The following is a 22562-nucleotide window of genomic DNA, read 5'->3' as shown; positions in this document are numbered from 1 at the left end:
ATTAAAACCACTATGTTTAATTCAAAAAGAGCATTTTGGGCCTAAGGGGGTTGATCATGCCCTTTTAAAGAGCTTAAGTGCTCTTCCTTGCTATAGTTTATTTCCATTTAATGGCAGTTACAGACTTCTGTTATCAGGAAAATAATTACAAGAGCAATATTGGAGGTGTATAATATATGTATATCTTTTTGTATATATGTGTACATGCCATGTGTGTATTTATGCACACGTATGTATTTTCATACACATGTGTGAATTAGGTTTTTCAAGGCTATGGAAGTAGTTGGAGGTCATTGTGATATATTACACCTTAGCCGGTGCTATTAACTGAGCTATTGGAGTACCTGAAGTAACTTTAATCTCCTGCATGGGTATTAAAAACTTTTTCATATCTTTCTATATTCTTCTTGTCTTCCTTTGTAGAGTCTGTGCATAAAGTTCTATTTCTTGTTTAGATACTGTTTCAGTTCTTTGTCACTGGCCTTCTCAAATTCTGTAGTACAGTTATGAAACAAAGGTGTCAACCGTGTTTCTTAATGTCAGAATTAACCTCATTCTTTATTGTTCTCTCTAAAAAAGGAAAATTGTGGTATTTGCAGTTGAGCATCTGTAGTTCACAGTGCTGATGTTTCCATGTGTGATAACAGACTGCACAGAAAGTTACATGTGTGTGCTGCTGTGTGAAGGAGGCAAGCATTTTTGAGGAGATAATTGCTATACCTTTTCTTGACCTTTAAAATATGCTTTCTCTCGATGTAACTTCAACTGAAATTTGTATTTGTTTGAAGTTGACAAAGATAAAGCTGTTTAGGCGTAATTTCCTTGTAAGAAAATACAAATAGTGCAATTTACTGCTGTGAGAAACTGGAATAACTAGGTATTGCATAATCACGAGTGTAGAGTTTTAAAAAGGCTTTATGAAGTATTTTGCCTTAATACTGATCTTTGAACTTGAAGTCATGGCATAAAGTTTAACATGAGCGACAGCAACATCCTGACCAATTATCCAAATTATCCAGACATCCCAAAATGTTCAGAACACAACACACAGAGTCTGTGGATTAAGAGGTTAACTCCTGGAACATCAAAAGAAGTGCATGATAATAAAAACAAATAGTACAAAAATTTGAGGTAACTTCCTTGCTTAATTAATTAGGTAGACCAGGTGGAAGCGAAGAGGCCAGAGCTGGTGCTCAGAATGTCTATAAAGCTGAGCAACATGACAGCACAATGGAGAAGGAACAAAGATTTTTTTAATATACTTCTATCCTGTGTCACAGTTTGAAATTGTCCTGGTTTATGTCCCTTTTGGCAAACTTACATAAAAGTGACCCTGTACTGTATTTTATGACCAGATGACTTTTTTCCCAGTGGCTAATTTGTATCAGACCCCCATCTTAAAGAGACACAGAAATGAGTAGGAAGTCCAAGCCGGTTTGTCTCAATGAGCTTTCATTGCATGCTTTCATTATTTTTGCTCGTTTTTGCCACTGATCATCCATAAATTGTTGGAAATGAGTGATTAAGGAAGTGCTGCTTAGTGTTAGTGGCACATGCACATTCTTGGTATGTTTTTTGTGGGTGAGAGGAAATCGCGTACTGCACAAACAAAAAGGAAAACTCCTGCTGGGATCCTTTCAAGGAAATTTAACTTGCATAATGTTTTGATCTTGGTGTTTATTACAGAAAATAAGAGTAATATTTCACCAGCTATTGTTACGTGTCAGCTAGTTTCTCCATCTGCTTGCCTTTCCTTGATATCTCTTCCCAAATTCTCATTGAGTTTATTTTAATAAAAACACCACTTAAAAATGTAGCAGTTTATTCATACACTTAAGGCAGGTGAGATGGGCCAGCGTTCATAACGGTTTATTGCGTAGTGCTTGCTACTGTATAAAGATTTGGCTGTCATGACTGCAAAGTCCTGCCTGTGTTAGCAGTTGCAGCTTAGCCGGTGCAAGTGAACGTGGTGTGTAGGTTCCCTTCCAAATAGTGAAATACAGTGGCTTCTGCTGTTAAAGGCAGATTTCCTCCCTTCCCCACTTTCATTGGAGCATGGCTTTTAAAAATGTGTGTTGTAAATAAAATTACTTATTTGGGGAAGGAGTGAAATGTTGAAGCTTTGCAAAAATACAGTTACTAGCATTTTGAAATGGCTTTTTTTGCTGTAAAGGTAAGCTATTGTTACCTTGCTGAGCAGCCGCAGTGTGTATGTCTTCCATCTCTTCAATATTTGAGTTGATTTGATACACTCTATCAATAGCAATGACTTTTCCTGGTCATGTTACTATATAAGATGACTGAACTAAGCTTAAGTTTCTCATGTGTTATGTTGCAGTGCACTGTATTTACAAACTCTGGGTAACTAAACACAGTAATAAACAGAAATGAAAAGTAAACCTGCTGCTTTTTCCTTTCTTGGTGGGTATGGAAATTCTAGTTTCTTTATTTTTCCATGTAGAAAAGCTGAACTCCCCAGTTTTTCTGTGTGTACCAGTAGAACTCTGGTACAACTATAGGTGTAGAGCACTGTAAAATACATTTTCAGTATGTGATGAAGCCAATGTAGGAAGTATGTTCAAAATTAGCTGTGGAGCATTTACTTTTAGAAACTTTTTTGCTAATCTCAAGCAGTATTTCATGGAAAACAATTGTTCCTATAATACAAAATACTGGGGCAAGTGGCTTCGAAATCCTTTCCACTATGAGATTATCTCCAATTAAAACCAGTCGATTTTCTAAATTTGTCTTGATTTTTCTGGAAAAGTGGTTTGGAGAGTGCAAGAGTCTTGAACCTTGTTTGGAAACAGCATTTGACTTCGTGTTTTATGCTTGCATGTACCTCTGACTGCAATACCCATGGGCCACTGTGTGTAATGGCTCACCAGATAGTCTTGAGGTACCCTGTTAATGGTGTATGTTTATTTGGCATTTAAGCTCATATTTATTTGTCTATAAAATCATTCAGCATGAACTGAGACTTTAGTGCTCTGATCTCCATGAAATGTTTACTAGTATGTAACTGAATTATTGTACATTATATTACAACCCATTTACTCATTCCATTAGTAATACCAGAGACAAAAGTTGTTTAATCAGTCAGATCAAAGGCAGCTGTTTGGTTTTGTATTTTTGACTTAAGCTAACATCTTAAGTTCAGATATGAAGTCCAGTTCTTTAAACTGGAGTCATTTAAAATGACACCACTTAAAATTTATTAGACTTTTGTTGTTGTTTAGAAGCAGATCCTGATTATTCTGGGCTTCTGATTTGGCAAGTAGCTTGATCAGGGTTTTTCCTCCTCCCTGTTAAAATAAAAGGATACTTAACTGACAGTTATACAAACCCATAACATAATCTGTAAGATGTAAGGTGGATAGTGAAGGACTATATTTAACAGTAAATCTTGCATTAAGAATGGTGCATATCTGGACTCTTCGTATGCTTCCAGCTTCTGCTGAAGTCTCAGAAATGGTGTGTACGCAGCTAAATGTGGAGTGTGTTTGTCATTTGTAACATAGAGGACAGGCACATCTAATGTTAAATTTGAGAAGAGCTTATAAAATGGCAGGAAATGGAAGATGAGAAGGTTTAGCATACTTGTTAGCATGTCACACTGACAAGTGTCTACACTAAACGCTGAGAACGTGTTAAAATTACAGCTTTACACTACCAGGTCCTTTATTTGCAGTTCTGCAGAGGAAAAAAAATGTTCTTACCTTACAGGTATATTTAAGCAAATTAGTCTGAAAAGAGTTATGTGAGCATATGGCCTGCTTTTGAGGACCTGTGATTGGAATATGTAACTATTCTGTAGATTAGTATGAGATGAAAATACCTTTGTCTGTAAAAGTATTGCAGGGATGTCTGGTTTTCTGTCCTTTCATAATGACTGTAAGACGAAGTTAAGTTAAAGACAGTAAGAACATGAAAATTATTACAGGTAGGTCAAGAAGAGGTTGGGGATGTTGGTTGTATTAATTTTTGCATTACAAAGCCTAGACTTCAGCATGCATAATTTTTTTTGGTGTCTGTATTTAGACATGTAGGAACAAAGGCTGTGCAGGACAGGTAAATAACATGCATGTATTCTTCAATTTAGGGCCACATCATGTTTCAATGAGAGCAAGATAAAAAGAAATTCAAGAATCGGTGGTTAGGGGAGAGAAACTTGCGACTGTTGAGGAATAATGGCTTAATGTGCATTTGTTTTCGTAGATATATAAAACGTTTTATAAGATGGCTTGCTTAAGTCAGTTGGGGACATTATATGCAAAATCTGTCCTTTTTATTTTGCCATGAGGAGATCTGTGGTTTGGTGAATATATGTAACAGTTCTGTATCTGGGGACAGCTGAGGGGGAAATCAGTGGATGTTGGTTGGTGCACACATTGGATCAAGATGTGACGAGATGTGATCTGTGCTCCGTTTCATTGAAGTAGTTAAATGTCAGTTGGTTGCTTCCATAAATTAGAATGTACTTCTTTTAAAGAGGCCTCAGTGTAAGTTACAAAAAATAGGCTAACAGGAGATAAGCTAATGGTATAGTTTGTTCGGCTTAGCTTTTCTGCACTACCTGCCTCACTGCGAGTTCATTAGCTGAGCAATGATTCAGCCTTTCTGCAGTAGTTTATGGGGTTGAGATTATAATTACTTTTTTTTACCAACTCTTTAATGTAGATAGAAAAGCAAAGTATGTCAGGTTAGTTTGTGTTCTTGCAACGTTTTCATGTATTTGAGCTATGGAAATTAGTAGAGTAACAAGATGAAACAGGGATTGTTAGTAATATTGGGGTAAAAATACTGTGCAAAGAAAATCCCAAACATGCTCAGTGTTATTTGAAAATGCGGTTTTCTGACCATTACTTCTCCAGCATACTGTGAGAAACTGTATTAGATGACTGATGCATTATGAGTAGGTAGAGTCATCTGTAAAACTAATTAGTTTTCGAAGCTAGCTCTGGAGCATTAGTTATTCCACCTCATCTGAGCCAGGAACGAAATGCATTGCTGAACTTTTGTGCTTTCCCCACTCCTACGTCGTTCTGAACTTGTACATTTCTGCTGTATTTAGCATGCTTATGGTTTGTGGAATTTCCATAGTTCTTTGCTAAAAGCTTTAACATGTAGCTGGAAGCCTGCAAATGGAATAAGATACGAATATTTTTCTCTGCTGCTCTCTTAGTGAATAAATTGAGTGGCTTTTTTATGTTACAGTTTTTATTTGTTTTTAGGATAACTTATGGAATTCTGCATGAGTAAAAATAGACATGTGAAATACTTCTGCTACTTGTAAAGTGTACAGATGGTACAGCTACCAATACTAAGCTTGAATCTCTTCATTTATCATTGATGTAAACTGAAGCATTGGGTTCTAAAGTACCTTTTTTTTTTTTTTTTCCCCTAAGATACTTCTTAGGCAGAAGTGAGTAGTTTTCAAATTTTGTTTGGATGGAGCATTCTTAATGCCCTCTGTAGACCCTTCTGTTTGTGGTAGGTGATAGCTGTACATCCAAGAACCCTGAGATGTATTGCTTCATTTTTTTTTTTAATTGTCAGTTTATAATAAAACTCATATAACTTTCATTTAAAATAGAAAATTTTGCTATCCTTTGGGAAGGAAGTGAGTATTCACACATGCAGGATCCCTGAAATAGCTGTGATTCAGTGGATCTAGAAGCCTCCTCTGTTAGTCAGTGGAAGAAGGCAGATGCCTCTCAGAATTTGGCATGTCCGAGTTAGAGGCTTCAAGAAGGCAATGTGAACACCTTTCCATCTCAGTATTTGGGTTTCTTTTATTAAATGATAAGAAACATTAAATTGATCTGCTGCTGGTTTTATTTGAGCATGGTGATTTATTTTATAAAAATGGCTGTTTTATGCATGAGGAATATTTTATTAAGATTTGAGTATTTGAATATTTTCACATTAGTCTGTGTTTTCGTTTGAGTCTTCATTGACATCAAATACTGATCTTTCAGAACAAGCAAAACCCATTGTATCTATTTTAAGTCTCTTCATGCACTTTTGTTACTTTATAAAAAAAAAGACTTTAGAGATTTAATAGAAATGTCATTTTAATTCACAGAGAGGAAAATTGCCATATAATTTTATATTGATAGTAGCAAGTTTTAATATAAATATCTTAATCACAGAAAGGCATGAAACAATTTTCTAATAGGCTTCTTTTTATTAAATGAGGCTTTACTAGGTAAACACCACTTCTGATTCCCTCTCTAAAAACAATGTTTTTTTCATTAATACTGACAACCAGCAATGTGATATTTAGACCTTTAGTCTATATTACTTATTTAGTATTAGTAGAAATACTCCATGTTAAGCATTGCTCTATATTAAGAATTACTTTGAATTGACAACACAAGGAAGGAGCTAATGCATCTGTAGTAAGGATTTGTAAGGCAGCCAACAACTTTATTTACAAAGGAGGGGAGGAAGGTGGACCAATGAGTTTGGCTCCCATCCCTGGCCATTTTATTTTTTAAAAAATTTTTTTAGTTTTATTTTATTTTTGGTGTACCTTTTTGAAGGATTTCCTAGCTTATTAAAAGGAACTTCCAGCAGTCTGGTGCTCTGGCCAGTTCCTAGAAGTGTGCTTTGTTCTTGATCTTATTCACTCTTGCAGGGGGTTAGTAACAGACATTGACACCAAAAAAACCTTCTGGTTTCTCTTTATTTTAGAACATTAATAGTGACCTCTGTGCTTCTATGTGTCATTTGCTTTTGGGAGCTGTCTTAGTGTGTTTCTTTCTGCCAGAAACACAATCACAAATTCCAAGTTTTTCTTTATACTTTTGCGTTACTTATCTTAATTCTCTGCCAAGCTACAAAGAAGTTGGAAAATATCTATTTATCTTCCTATCACTCCAGTCTAGCAGGAAAGATTCTTTCTGATCCAAAAGTAAATGATTAGAGGGAGACTCAGTGTCAGAAATCCCACAGCTCCCATGTTGTTGTTGCAGGTGGTTTGGAAAGTCTGGGAAACTTGGTAGGTGGAGGGAGTGGAGCATCTGAGAGCTAATTAGCGAGGGCTGGGCTAGCAAATGGAACAAGAGAGGAAACTTGTGGGGGAAAGGGGTAGCGTTGGGACAGTCATCATTTTACTATGTGCATCCTTTTGTTTCTTACTTCGCTTCTCCCCAAAAGGTTTGGGTTGTATGCTTTTACTATAGTGTCAATAGATCTGCATTTGTCCTTTTTAGTAAGAGCTTAGACACAATCCCGTTTGGGTTTTTTTTGCAATAGTTTCTTTCTGCAAAGGAGGGAAGGGCAGGCTGCAGCAGGGTAGTCGCATACATCTGACAGCTGTAGGCTGTAATTATTCTATTCCAGCTAGTAGGTGTTTGTGTTTTCTCTGATATTGTCTAGCTTTTCCTCATTTGAAGAAATTGGTATGTCTTCTGTTACAAAATTTGGAGGGAATGTTTTTCTAATATACTGTTTCTATGTTAAATATGCAAGAATGATACCTAGATGTGGAAGAGCCAGGTGTATGCTCTTTCCTTAAGTTATTTGAATCCATGTATTTGAAACAATGCTTTAACTACTAGGCAATAAATGAATCTCATGTTATCATTCTCACTGGAGTCCATTTTGGATAATTAAATAGATCCTAGGGAAAAAAGTGAAAGAACTGTTTTTTATCCCAATCACAAGGATGCAAGTCTGCAAGGAGTCCATCTTTGTTCTTAGGTTCAGTGAGTTATTTGCATGCAATGACATCAACAGGAAAGTTTGATGGATATGGACCCCAAACTATATATGTGGCTTGGATACTCCTCAGGGACACTGGAGAAGAGGGCCTAAGTTTTCTTCAGCAGAGGAGTCACTTCAGTGGGTGTACTGCATCCTGGATAGATGTCCTCTTCACCAGTCTACTAAATAAAGATGTCTTTTTTTTTTTTTTTTTTTTTTTGACCTCTAGTTGAGTGATTTTGGTCCTTCACTTCCAGCTTGGTAGGCATAACTCTAATGCTTATCGGTACATGTCTTTAGCCAATACCCAAAGAATTCATCATGTTTTTTCCTATCAAGGTCCTTTACCTTTCATTTTGTTTTTCTCTCTCGAGTTCTTAGTTTCTCTTTGAAATTTCTGGATTTTGTTACTTATACTGTGTAACTATCAAATTCTATCCAGTTAAATGATTTCAGCTGCCTCTTCTTGCTCCATTGACAGAATGGTAACCACCATGAAATCACTTGGGAAAAGATACTAATGCAAAAATCAGCTGAAAGTTGCTGGAAATGTTTTGTGACTATGAATTTGATTTGTATTGTGTGGAAAATAAATATAAACTTTAAAATACGCTCATTCTGTTGTGATGAAAAGTATTCATATTAATCTTAAAATCCCCACACGCTGCAAAGATTCTAAGAGGGAAAAGGTGGTGTGGGAGAAGACAGTCAGCACTGCTTACTGTCTGGTCTTCAATTCTTGCATGGGCAAGGAAACTTTTTTTTTTTTGATTGCTTGAATCTGATGCCTGAATATATTATTTCTTGATTAGAATTTTTTAGCTTGCTCTGTGAAGGCTCTGAGTCATTGGCTTCTGCATTTTTAAAATGAACTGAGTTTTCCTAAAACTACAGCTTCTGTTTTTGACTCAGTAATTTGTGGTAGTCTCATAAGGTAATGACCCCTTGACTAAATATCAGTGTGCTAAATGTAGTATGTGTTTGTGTTACCTGATGGAAAATGGGTCTCCTTTATTTATTAGAAAAATTGTTTCTGCACTGCCTTAAATAGGTCAGAACAAAGATTGCTCCAAGTATGGTTTCCAACCATAGAAATGGTTAGAATGCTTGAAGCTGATTGCTTCACTAATGCTCACAAATTGAGAAAGAGGGGGTATCGTGCTAAAAATGTAGTTGATGTTAATATATAACATCCCCAACCTCATACCTGCTGTAATTCTTGGGTTTGTTTAGTACCTCCATTTATTTTCTGCAGATGTTAGCATGCATGTTTGTTGCAGTCAGCCTCTCACTGAACAAATCTGAAGGTTACCAAGACTCCTTTTTTGTCACATGAAAACAATAGGCTTCATGTGTATTTTCAATGTGCCATGATTGCAGAAATGTTTCCCAGGCTTTCCCCATGGGTCAGGGCATGGTGTAAAAAGTATTGTTTACCTACCTTGCAAGAGGTCAAGATGTCCAAGCAGAACTGTGTTCAAATATTCAGCACCATAGAAACTTTGTTAGGACTCTCTGGTTTTGTGTGTCACATGTTGTAATTTTTACTTAATAGGTTTTTTGATTATGCTTTTTTCTGCACAATTTGCAACCAAATTAAAATGTAGAATAACTGGAATTAACAAAAGCTGTACCATGTTGTACATGGGTGATGTAGTTCCAAAAATGTCCATCTTAAAGGAGCTAATAATATGTTCATCAAAATCACTATAGCTAGGTAATGTTCCAGCAAATAAATGCTTTTTCTTGAGGTAGGGGTGGGGCTGTAGTTCTTTGGTTTTACCAGGAGTTTTGCCTCTTACAGAAAGAGAAAATAACATGTTGCAAGTCTTTCTACTCCTTCCTCAGCGTTAAAGCACAAGAACTCTTGGTAAATGTTATCTGTACGTAAATGTTGAAATCCTAATAGTATTAGAAAGCATTAAAATTATGCTAAAATTGCTGGAAATTAATATTTGTGTTCCTAATCACAACTGGCAGAGCAAAAAATGGCTTGATTGCTTTCACTTATGTAATCATTCTTTCCCAAAAAGTGACAACTTGTGAGTTTCTGGCACAGGGTTGTGTCACTGCTTGGAAGATAACCATTATCTTCCACAGTGTGTTTCCTGGATATATGGTGCATGTTTTACCTTAGCTTTGTAAGGATGGCAGTTGTCAGAGATTTCCTTTTAAGCCTTTTCAGATTTTGCGTGTGACTCTTAATGGAGAGAGGAGCAGTCAGCAGGTTTCTTGCCTGTGCACTGTCCTTGTGAGTCAGTGTAGTCAGGAAAGATCCCTGTGCTAAGTGCTAGTTACGCAAGACACCTAAAACCTCTGGACAAGCAGTGTGCAGAACAAGGTCTTCACTTGTTACCTCTGCTAGCTAAATGGCAAAGCATTTTGTATTGTTACATTTATATCATTTAAAATAGTAATAGAATTTCAAACGGGGGAAAAAACCCCAACACTTCTTACTGTCTCCATTATCAAGAAATCTCCCTTTTCCTTATTGAAAAGCTGTAAGAAACTGTCACCAAACATGTTCTCTTATAAAGTAAAAACCAGCCTCTCAGTGTTATGCGTGAACACACGTAGTGGGAAAAGTCTTAATGTGTTGCAATTGGCATAACAGTCATCCTGCTTAACAGAAATGTACTGGGGAGGAGAAATGGTTTCCTTAGTAATTATACTTTTTGACTTCCTTGTACGACATCCATCATCCCTTCAGGACTGTTGTTGCCATTTGTACTTCATTGGGCTTTTCAGCTGAAGAATTACCTTTTTTGGCCATGTGCTGGTTTTTAGTATGTTTTGGATATTTGTCATCCAGGGTGACTTATCTGTCAATCATAACAGGAAAGAAACATGGTAAGATTTTGATGATGCCTTCCAGAGTAGCAACTAAAAATTTGTCAGAACACTTCTAGAATAATTAAAACCTTTCTTGCTAAAATTAGGCTTTTCTGGAAACATGAACCCTTAGGCCCGCTGCTCCAGGCAGCATAAGTAGCTCAGGATTAAACAATATAAAAACTTTTGAATGTCTCAGCAATTGAATTTTAAAGAAGTAGAAGTCTGAGATGTCTCTAAGGCTGTACAAACCACAAGATCCTTAGAATGTGTTCGTAGGACAGCTTTTATTTGTAGGCATGCCTTGAGAGCTTCAAATGCTCTTTTTGTTCATCTCCCTGCCACCCCCCCATTAGTATACAGAGAAGATGACAGCTATTACTAGGCTTCTGGCAAGTTCCAGGCTGCTGAGATTGATGTGTTAAACATCTTTCCTTTAAAAAAAAAAAGATACTTGATTAAGTGCTCACGTTAAAGGGCTAGGTGGATTTTGAAGATGTGCTGTGAGTAAAAATATAGGTGAGCTGTTGAGTCTAAACTGTGAAACTTTGAAGTTTAAAAAAAAAAGGCAGGGGGTTAGAGGGTATAATCTGCCAGTCTTTTTTCCCTGATTTTCTTGATAAACAGTTTAATTGTAATTTCTATCAGATTATAGTAATTAGCTTCCAGAAGCTTTTGTTGACCATATATTTTTTTCATCGTCTACGAGAGACTTCTTTTATGTATCAGGTTGGCTGGTATGATGCCAAGCTTCTGCTTCCCTGGCAATAGCGAGCCACGCAGGTAATTCCCTTTCAGAAGTCCGTTTTGCCTTATGGATAATCTGAAACTCCCTTGAGGAAATTGCAAGCTGTTGGATGCGTTTTGTTTTCCTGTTTAGTAGTTACCAAAGATCATCTTATGTGCTTGTAGCGCTGGAAGCAGTGACAGGTGATGTTTTGTTCTAGATGCCTTCATGGAAAAAGACTTCAAAATTGAGCTACTAAAACTATAAAATCACTGTCCAGCAAGAGATAGTGCTACCTTCCTTCAAATTGTGGTTCATGCTTCCCAAAGGATGGCCCTGAGTCCATCCCGGGAACAACGTTCCTCTCATTTTTGGACCTACAGAGAAATTTATGTACGAATTGAAGACCAAAGATCAGCTTCTTCTCAACACTTCTACCTTTCTTTTAGCTCGTGTTATTGCTGTTCCTTTCCCTTTTGCTCTGTTTCATGTCCAGTTCATCTCTTTCTCCTTCTTCGTAGTGTTTTATAGCCTTCCCTTTTCTCTGCATATCCCTGGGGAGCAGGAGCAACACCAACACCTACAAAAGTGAGGATGCTTTCTGAGCCCCTTCTCTATAATAAAAAAAATCTGTTCATGTCATGCTTGCTTTTTTGAGATCTTCAGGGAGTGTCTGAAGAAGTAACCGTGGTCTACATTGCTTCACCCATTTTCTTTGAGGACTATGTGTCCTGGTTACAGATTCAGATTTTCTAATCTTCCTGACTGGCAAATAATCTTTCTAATCCCAGGCTTTATTATTTTTCTAGAATTTCTTCTAAATGTCTACATAGTTTCTATTATGTAAATTAAAGTAAATTAAAACTACAAGTGTGTTTTTTTGAAAGGAATATGTTTTTTTCTAGGTCCTCCTGTTTCCCTTATTTCTTTCCCACTCCTCTCTCCTCGTGCACACAAATGTAAGGTGAAGTCACAGCAATATTCTTAGTGTGTAGCAGTGAAAGCATGAAAACCCACCACCTTAGCATGTATTTCCATTCCCCATTTAATTTTATAACTTCAAGCTCGATTACATTTTGTGTAGTGTGATTTTTCTCTTTGATACCTGGTATTTGTAGCACTGTAAAAAAGATTTTAAAATCTTGGGGTGTGGGGTTTTTTTTTTTTTGTTACCTCTCCAACTTAACCAGCACCCCAGCAGTAACTGGCCAAGAGAAAGTGAGGGATTTGACCTCCTCAAAATTGACATGCTAATAGAAGTAAGTACTGCAGGGGTCAGTTTGTCTTACTGAAAATAAAGTAAGTGTATTGCCTGAGCTCACTCTTCTCATTTAGAATTGTCTTATCACCATATTTAAAAGCAACACAATTTCCTGAGGTGGAGAGGAACATTTTGAATTATTTCTAAAGGCTACGGTTCTGTTCATCTCATAAGTCTACAGCATGGGAGCGTTATTTAAGGCTGTGTAGTTAGTGCTGTGCTGAAACCTGAGTTTGATGTTTTAATTGATAGCGGTGTCAAGGTTGTTCTCCTTATGCCCCCCTTAATAAGCTGTATACACATTTATAACTTGTTTCAGTCTGCATCTTACGTTTGAATTCTTCTTTAAATACTAGAACATAGGATAGACGCAAACCAGTCTTTTTTCCTCACTGTGTCAGTATCCTGGAGGTATCCTTCTGGTGCTTCACTGTGCAGTCCATGCTTGGTTTGGAGATAGATAAATCCCTCCTCCCTTAAAACAGGTTAAACTGCAAGTGGAATTGCATTAAAATAATTCATAAGACAGTGAATTAATTGTGGTATATGCATTCTGTTCGTAATGAAGGACACCTTAAGAATGAAGTAGTATTTGTGTTATCAAATGCAGGTTTGAAAGCTGAGATCTAGAACAACTTTCTGAAAAACCTGATGCAAGCTGGTTGGTTGTATAGTGCTTACTTTCCTTGTTCTTACCTGTCAGAGCCATTAGGAAAATAATAGATGAAGACTTGCACAACTTAATTTTCCTTCTCGAATACAATATGGAAAGCTAAAACCAGAAAGTATTTTCCCATTCCTCTTTCTTATAGTCAGTTTAGTTTCCATAGGAATGTTAAGCAGTGATCATAAGAGTTCATGAGGCAATTTCTCCTGATTAAACAATCGAACTGGAAAACTCTGATGTAGAAGGTGACTATTCTCCCCTTCTTCCCTTAGCCGCACCTGTAAGTGTGCGTACGTAATGCACGTGCACGCACACTTAACTTGCTGGGTCCGTCACCTCCTTCATTTGTGGGGTAGAAGTTTCCTTTGTTTCCAGTTGTGCACTGACGATGAGGAATCAAAGAACTCTTCCAATTGATTCAAGTACAGTCACTTTTTTAACACTAAGATTTAGTGCTGTGTGACTATTTCCCTTGCTTAGTTAGAATGCTAATTTGAAGTAGTCCTAACGTACCTACACTACACGTTTTTTCATATTGTACTCATTTGTTAATTCTGTACTCAAGACATACGATGGTGTAGACTGAACATGAACAATAAGTGTGCTCTTACAGGTTGATTTGAAATCTCCAGTTTTAGATGGGATTGTTGCTGTTTTTGAAGATGGCAGACTCTAATGCTCCTTTTCACACAAAAGAATGTGAGGAGTAAATGGACTCAAAAAGTACAACAAGTATTATTGCCACTTCTATTTCACATATCTTCTGTGCCATGAAGATATGCCGTGACATTTGGTTCATCTAAGAAATCTGAGTAATATAATGGGACTGTGGGAGAGAAGTGAAATGACTTGAAGAAATGTTAAACCAAAACCAAAATGTCAGTGAAGAGGTTTTTTTGTTCAGAAAAAAAAAAATTCAGCATTGAATTTCAAGGTTTATTTGTATAGTTTTGCTTTCATTGAAATAAAATGAAATGTTGCTTGTATTTACCTGTTTTTTCTTTCTGTTCTCAAAGTCAGGAGTATAGATTTTTGCCCAGCTATTAAATTAGTGATGTTACTAATGATAATGTTAAAGCTTTAAATTTTTCACCTGAACAAACAAAACTACCTTCAGCAAAAATAAGAAGTAGTAAGGGTGTCTAAGGCTCACTTCTTTTGTGTTGGTGGGGTTTTTTTTTTGTTTTACTGTGAGGGTGCCTGATCACTGGCACAGGTTGCCCAGGCAGGTTGTGGAGTCTCCGTCCTTGGAGGTACTCAAAAGCTCTCTGGACACGATCCTGGGCAACCAGCTCTGGGTGGCCCTGCTTGAGCAGGGGGGTGGACCAGATGATCTCCAGAGATCCCTGCCAACCTCAACCATTCTGTGATTCTCCAGAAGTTTTCTCTGTGTGTGTGTGTGTTGGCGGGGGGAATTCTGTACCTTTCATTCCTTACAAATAGCAGTATTTGACGGGTTCACTAATGTATGTAAGTATGAACTAATGTGCCTGGAACATTAATGTTTTAATAGGGCACAGTCTTATGGGTGCCTAATTGAGATGAAGTATTTACCTATATGCTTTAAGCATCTTAATTTTTCTTTTCTTCTTTTTTTTTTTTTTTTAATCCTGGACTGTTACCAAGTATTCATTAGTGCCTATGACAGAACGTTTCTATCTAGTCACTTCAGTGAAGTTCTTCAAAATATTACGATTTTACTATTTTTAAATGATCATCAGCGTGTGAATCCTGTTGTGTGTGTGTGTGCTGTGTAATATAAAAATTGTTCTGCTCTTGGAGTGAACTGGCAGTCCTGCTTTTCAGTACATATGTGAGACTGCAGTATTGTTGATGTATCGCATATCATATGATAATCATCATATCACATGTTGTGCAGAGATAGGTGTAACTAGTGAGAACAGGAGATTGATCCAATTTTCTGATAATCAAAGATTATTCAAACTAGCCTGGAAACCAAAAAATGGGGAAGGCTCGTTAGGCAGCTACCTGGCTGTTTTTAGAGTTTGTGCCAATGGTACTTTTGGCCAAAAGCAATGGTTACCTCTGAGTACTTGCTGTGGTCATCTCTCTTTTTGAGAGAGAGTGTTATTTGTATTGTCCTAATCTTACCTGTCTTCAGAGAACACTTGCAGTAAATAGGAAAAAATGTTATTTACAGTTGACTATCTCCATCACAGTGTATTTCTTGTTTATCTGTTTTGACAATTGTGCTACTCTCTCCAAGGGAGGAGGATTTGGTGTTTGAGTCACCATGTAAAATGAAATATTCTCCAGGTTTGTCCAGCAGAATCTGTTGCTGTGAAACTTGAAGTCAGAGAGGCTGAGATTTCTGCATATATCTCAGTAGGGAAGTAAGGAACCCACTTTCTGTGGCTAAGGCTTTCAGAAACCCAGAAGGTAGCTTTATATTTTCCTCTGCCTCGGAGAGGAAAGGAGTCTTCAAGGTTTTTAGGAAGCTTGGAGCGGATCTCTGTGCATACATCCTTGAATGTTTTGGGGTTTCTTCTAATCCTGTGACTTTCTTCTGTTGTAAAGTGAAGGCTGTATATCAAGGCTCAGTACTTAGACTGTAATCTGTTTGTTTCCTGGTAACTTATTGCTCAAGTTCAAAACTTTAATATTAAACATATGGCTATTTAATCTTCAAATACATATATTTGGCTTAGATGCTCACCTTCAAACTAACTCATGGAAGACTGAAAGCTAGTTTCTGAGCACTACAAAAATAACATTTTAGTAACTTTTAACAACCTCAAAGCCACTTTTATTAGACACAAAATACATTCTAGGAGTAAATCCATATCCTCTCCATACTACCTTTAATTTGAAATTTGGTGTTTGAGATCCTTTATGGAGTAGACTTAATCTGCCCACTTAAGCCTGAAGGGGAATTTTGTGAAGCTCTCTTTTTGTCTGGTTCTTCCTTCATGCTACCTTAGCTGTTCTGCAGAGGACGAATGGTGGAGAGGAATTGGTGTGCTAGAAGGGATCAATGCTCATGGTTAGGATGCCTGAGGTCCTCATTCATGGCTGGATGCAGTGGTTATGTAGGGAGCGTAATTTTCAGGGTAAATGTCACATAAAGATTACCCTCTTGTGTTAAGCAGTGAGGGAAGAGGTGATAAAAATAGACGAACAATCAAGTAAAACCAACTTTCTGCTTTTAACCTTAAAGTAGACTTTTCAGTGGAATATGCCCAAGTTGGGGTGAACCTGTGTGAGAAACAAGAGATTGGGCTTGCTTGTGGAGATGTATACTGGCAAATGAAGAAAAATAAAAGTAAAATTGTTATATGAACAGCAATCTGATGGTCCCTTAATGGCAAGGATGTCTGAAGAAAGTGTCCCAATAGGTCTATTGCTGAAATTAGTAAAAATAGTGTTAAAAACACCAGTAAAAAAACCCCAACTAAATATGATTTTGTGTATTATTTGGTATATTTACATTTGCAAACCTAACACTCAACTCTTAGAGCGTTGTTACATTTTTAGACTCGAGCGAATGCTATGATACAACCTTGTAGACCTGTGACTCGTGTGTGTTGGAAGCGAGGCGTGTTCCATCTGCGCGGGGCGTGCAGAGATGGGAGGTAATGGACGCAGCAGCGTGTGGGCAGACTAGGAGTGAGCAGTACTCCGGCCGTACACTTGAGGGCTCTGAAGACTGTGCGGAATGGTGCAGAAGCAATTGCAGCTGAAGAATGTATTTTAAGTAAATTGGTGCATTGTACCTGTGCAGGGTTTAATGCTTGCTGGGCCATTTGGCTATTTGCCATAATTGGCTTTCCATTCCCTTGATTGGAATCATAGATAAAAATTTGCTAATCCACTTTCTTTGCTGAAAGTATTAGAAAAGTAATCCATCTTTTAAAAATGCTCAAGCAAAATCGTATGGTATAAAGAATACTTTATGGAATAATGAGATTAATGAGAACTGTAAGGCATACACAATTTAAAACATTTTTCTATGGTTTTAAGGGGAAAAACACAATCTGGGCACTATAAAGCCGTAAGTACTTCCTTTTTTTTATGCACTGCCTTTTAAATGTGCATTACATGTTATGCTTTTGTCTACATGATAAAATGTGAGTATGCATTTAGGAAGAAGGAACTGCTATTTATTTATATTTTTCTTATGTTTGAAAATATCTGATTCAAAGTTCTTGGCTGTGTTCTTTCCTCCCTCTCCCCTCTTCTGCCCACAGGGCATCAGAGCACGCATTTTGGAAACCCTTGTAATGCTTATTCTTCTTGCACTGCTTATCCTTGGAATCGTATGGGTGGCTTCAGCACTCATAGACAATGACGCTGCCAGTATGGAGTCTTTGTATGGTATGAAATTTAAAAAACCACCACGCTCATTTCATTTTAATTATGGAAATGGAGGTTTTCAATTAAATGTATTTCTAGTAAATGCTATGTGAGTATTGCACAGGTTGTGAAGAAGCTGTATTAATTTAGTCAATACCATTTTTTCTGTTAAATCTGTTTTTAGCATGCTGAGAAGTTCCATGCTCATGTGGACACGAGGTATGTTAAAAACAAGTGACTTAAGTGATGAAAGCTGAAGATATTTTTCAAGCTAAAGTATTTGGGGATTTAGTTGCCTGCAGGATTATTAACTGACTAATTCTTAGTTTATACTTGAAAATACAATTGTTCAATCCTGAACGCTTAAGAAAAGAAGTTAATGCAGTCGTGTTTGTGACATAAGGAGCCTATTTGTAATAAGCTAAGGCTGTGCTCAATATTTCTTTACAGACCTCTGGGAATTCTACCTCCCGTATTTATATTCCTGTATATCACTGATGGGATGCATGTTACTTCTGTGTAAGTATTTTCCTGATTATTCCAAAAGATGTATGATTTTATTTATTTTTTTAAAGATTAAAGGAAACTGTTTTTCATTGTGAAAATTAAGATTGTGAAAGTTAAGAGTGTGAAAAATGGGTTTTTTGGTTGTTGTTTTTTTTTTTTCCATTCTTAAGTTTAAATTCAGATATAAATTTGTTCAGGTTCTGAAGCTCGTGAACAAATGCTACCTTACACTTTCAGGTTTTGAGGAACTTCACACATCACCCAAAATAATTTCCATTTTTAACTTTTTAAAGCAGGTATTTGAAAAATAGGGACTCCATTCTGCAAAGAAAGGCACAATTTTTAAATGAGATGTCTGCAGGAGGTCAGTAGTATGGAGAGAAAGTTATTTTGGAACACTTAGTTTGTCCTATATTCATTAAACGATCCTGCTTCCTTTTTTAGTTGAAAATCTTCCTGTATAACAGAAGTTGGAACACAGTGCGGTTAGCTTTCATAATCACAAAACTGGTATCTGGCCAGTCTGGAGGTTAGTTATATGATTGTATATAAACCAAATGCAGTAAAAACCCCCAACCTTATACCAACTGGTCCTAGCCAGAGTTCAGTCATCCATGTTTAGGGGAATAAGAAAGATGATGGAAGCCTCCGAATCCCACTTACAATTTCAGTCGTGTGTGTCGTCGTCACCTGCCCCCTCCCCCAGTAATTTCTAGAAAATTGCTGAGAGGAGGACAGAACATCTCCCTTTCTAGATTATCATCGTTCCACCTGTTCTCCAGGCTTTATAGATTTACAGCTAACACTTACAGGGCTGTCACTGGAGAAAGGGTGGGGAATGATAGTTTGAAACTTCCTTAAAACTAAGCAGATCTGTCTGAAAGGTGTTGCTCACAGAGACCTCAGTGAGTCTCCTTAGGTTCTCTGTATGTGGAGATCCTTAAATCCACTTTAATGGAGGAAGGGGGGTAGTAAAAAAAAAAAAAAAAGGATGGTTCTGAATGTCTCATGTAGGCTGTTCAAGAGTGTGATTCACAACAGTTGCTGAATGTTTTAATGGGGAAGTTGGCCTACAAACTCCCTACGTCTGTCTTGCAGTTTGTTTCTGCAGAGCTGAAAACACGGCATGTGTTCTTGGGCTATTGCAAAGCAGTTCACCAAAATAATTGGGATTAAATGCCAATTTTTGGAAGAGTGATTTGTAATTTATACAGGCAAATCACTGAAGTTATTTAAGGCCTTCCAAGCTGTTACATCTGCGTAGCTGAAAGGGCAGCATACAGCAGTGGGAAAGTGGTAGATGCTGGGGTAGATCTTCATTAGATCTTCAGCTGGCTTAATTGCTGAAGCAGTGTATGAGTAAGGCGTATTGCAGTGGTCATTTGAAGCATTGCTTCCTTTCTCTTTTCTCCTTTTCCTGCAGGCTTCCTCTGTAGTAAAGGAAAACTAGCTTAAGTTAGCCTTTTTGAATACTCTTGTATTTTTCCTGTAATACATAGTCATAGTGAAACACTACTTAATACAAATAAATGTAATCCTTGCTATAAAATCTTGTGTGCTTCTCCTTTTTTTGACAACACTGTTTTATTATAGTGGAAACTCTAAATGCATATTCTCATCCATGCTGTTATAAATTCCTTCCTTCTCCTTCCATCTCCTACACACTTCAGTATTTGAAGGCTGTTCTCCCTAAACTATTGATTTTTACTAATTTCTGTTATCCTGATTTGGGCCTTTCTCCCAACAAATGTGTATGCACCATACCTGGAAACCATCACAGGCTACGATCAAAAAGGGCTAATTTTTATTTCATAGAAAAGTAGCTTAAAATCTGGTAGCTGAGCCTACTATCAACTGAAGTTGCAGTGTAACTTTCAGAGCAAAGCAGCTTCATGATCTCTTGGCCTTACAGCTACACCTGTGCTAATAGATTAAATGTGCTTGAGATGTTCTCCAGTGCTGTGGCCAACTAGTGTTGTTCCATCCATGATACTGCAGTTTGCAGAAGGTGGCTGTGTACGTATTGCCTCATGATAATGGTTCCTGGGCTGCCTGAACTCCAGAACTGCACCTGGGAATTGTTTGGGAAAGTGCTAACTGGCCCAGGGCAAATCATGCCAGGGATGGTTCTAGCAATTTACTGGTGTAGACAATCAAGTCTTAATGCCCAGGAATGTATCCTGGCACTGCTGAATTTACTCGTGTAGACATAGCCTCTGGTGCCACATGCTTTGAATAAATAACTACTTGAGCAAGTTTAAGGTATCTGATTATATGATGCTCCTCGTTGGCAAAAAAAATCAGTTATGCTCTTGGAGGGCAGAGATGCTTGTCTTGCTCAGAATTCATATGATAGCAATGCGTTTTAAACTTCTTATTGGAGTTTGAAGCTCTCGCAGTTCTCTTCAAAACCATACTCGGTTAGATGTGGAATAGCACATTGAACATCCAAATAAAAGTTGGTCTTTGACTTACAAATCACTGTTTTGCATAATCTTTCTTCCTCTGCAGTATGCACGCCGGTGGGACTTTCACGGATGTTTACAGTAATGGGTCAGTTGCTGGTGAAGCCAACAGTAAGTGTGACACAAATCTGTCCTCGTGTGCTATCTGTTAGGAGGTAGAATGGCATTAGGGTACTTTCTTTTAGAATGGTTGCACTTCTACATAATTCTTGCTTCAGCTCATCAAAGTTTCTATAGTCAATATTTATGTACTTGTCTGAAATTTTTCATATAGCACAAAAGTGTGGGTTTTTTCCACAGAAAAAGGGTTTTTTTAATAGTATAGACTTCCTCTGATTTTCCAGTTTATATAACTGCTACTAGCATTAATATTTATTGCCAGTATTGTTTTGCAAACGCCTGAAAAGTGTGGGCTTGTTCTGAGTTCAGGAGCAAAGGATACAAGAGCAAACTAAGGCTGGATGACAAGAAGGATACCTGAGGGTACACTTAGATGGGTGCAATGTAGGTAGTTGGCATCTGTAAGACCTTGTTATATGTAGATACTCTACTGTTCTTGTACTGAACGCTGTGAGGGAAGGGAGTTTGTACCATGTGCAAGTACTCTAGTGACTTTGCTGTCATGTTTCCTAGTTTGTATTTACTAGAATTTGGGTGCGCTTAGGTCTTGCATTCCTTTTCATTAGTCAGTTCAACCCTGAAAATACAAAGAAAATACACGGTGTTTTGCTATCTGTAAGCTTTAAACTCAAAGCAGCTGATAGTAAGGTAGACAGACTTCACTTACTTGGTTTTAGTTTCCAATAGCAACTTATATTTGCTTGAAATATTGGCTTATGTGAAAAGTCACTTTTTAATATACTTTCTCAAAATCTGCAGTTATTTTTGTTTAAATCAAATTGAGTGTGAAGGTTGATAGGCTGTTAATTGTTTCCCTAGAAATTATTTGAATGATTTGACTGTAGGTCAGATGTACTGTCCCTTCCCCTGTTCCCTAAGTCTCTTTAGATTGAAACTGAATATAAGAGCTTTAACCTGAAATGAAAACTTAACAGAAAGTTTGCTTACGGTAAAGAAATAGATCTGTAACAGAATGGAATAATCTTTCGTGGAGTCCTTATTTGTGTCAGTATTGTAAAGCTGTAGACTGTATATTTAAAATATAGGTTACTAGAACAAAACAAACCTGACTAGATTAGTACCGTCAGAAAAACAAGTGACTCTGATACTCAGTCAGTTCATGTTTCTGTTTCCAAATACAGATCCTTGAAGACCTAGATGAACAGATGTATATCATCACTTTAGAGGAAGAAGCAATTCAGAGGAGGCTTAATGGTATGCTTGTTCTGATACCGCTTCAAATACAGTATTTAGAGTAGAGTGGTTCTGGTCACGAGTGTTGATCTCAGTGTTACATGGCCTCTTCTCTCAAAATAGAAAATTTCAACATCTTAGTATGTAACAAGCATTATAGGCTTACATTTCATTGCTCACTGTGTTGTTCAAGATTGGCGCATGTGTGTGTGGTTTGCTTTGTTTTGGTTTTTAACATGTTCAGCTCTAATATGTGCTCTCTGTTCTGAGACTGAGAAAGCAAACTGGGTAGTTGACCAGACCCGCCACCCTTACTGCAAAATAGTTTGGATTGGTAAATGACTGTGTTTTAGCCTTGTCGGAATCTTATAATTCATTATAATAATTCATTAAACATCAGAGGAGTCCTTTATGTTCTAGGAGCTATTTGGTGAATTTAATAATTTTAATAGTTCTATTAATGAATAATTACAATGAATAATTATACAAATGTTTTAGACCTCTTGTATTTAGTATTACGATTTTGCACTTCTTGATAAGGTGTTTCTGTTTTGAAGTATTTTCAAAAGCAGTGTGAAGCTTTGGCTTCTAAGTAAGAGTATTGCAGCATGGCAGGCAGGATTACGGAACATAAATCGGTTCCATAAACCTGGAAATCATATTGTACAAATTCTCTTCTGAATTGCTTTTAACTGCACGGATAAGCCATCCATCCACAATTTATACAATTACTTCAGACTGGAAAACCAAAGAATATTGATG

The 22562-nt window shown here is 37.1% G+C and overlaps 1 protein-coding gene across 2 annotated transcripts in view; it reads left to right on the top strand.

Annotated features, from left to right (window-relative positions):
* LMBR1 (limb development membrane protein 1) overlaps positions 1 to 22562 on the top strand; it is a 72131-nt gene that overhangs the window by 30738 nt on the left and 18831 nt on the right. For both annotated transcript variants that reach the window (XM_075492387.1, XM_075492388.1), the window contains 4 exons: positions 17409 to 17535; positions 17965 to 18033; positions 20533 to 20597; positions 21749 to 21821. In XM_075492387.1, coding sequence (XP_075348502.1) covers positions 17409 to 17535; positions 17965 to 18033; positions 20533 to 20597; positions 21749 to 21821 — 334 coding nt within the window. The remainder of the gene's footprint in view (positions 1 to 17408; positions 17536 to 17964; positions 18034 to 20532; positions 20598 to 21748; positions 21822 to 22562) is intronic.

The sequence above is a fragment of the Mycteria americana genome, chromosome 2 (assembly GCF_035582795.1).
Source record: "Mycteria americana isolate JAX WOST 10 ecotype Jacksonville Zoo and Gardens chromosome 2, USCA_MyAme_1.0, whole genome shotgun sequence".
Lineage (NCBI taxonomy): Eukaryota > Metazoa > Chordata > Aves > Ciconiiformes > Ciconiidae > Mycteria > Mycteria americana.
This window is presented reverse-complemented; position numbering and strand designations above follow the sequence as displayed.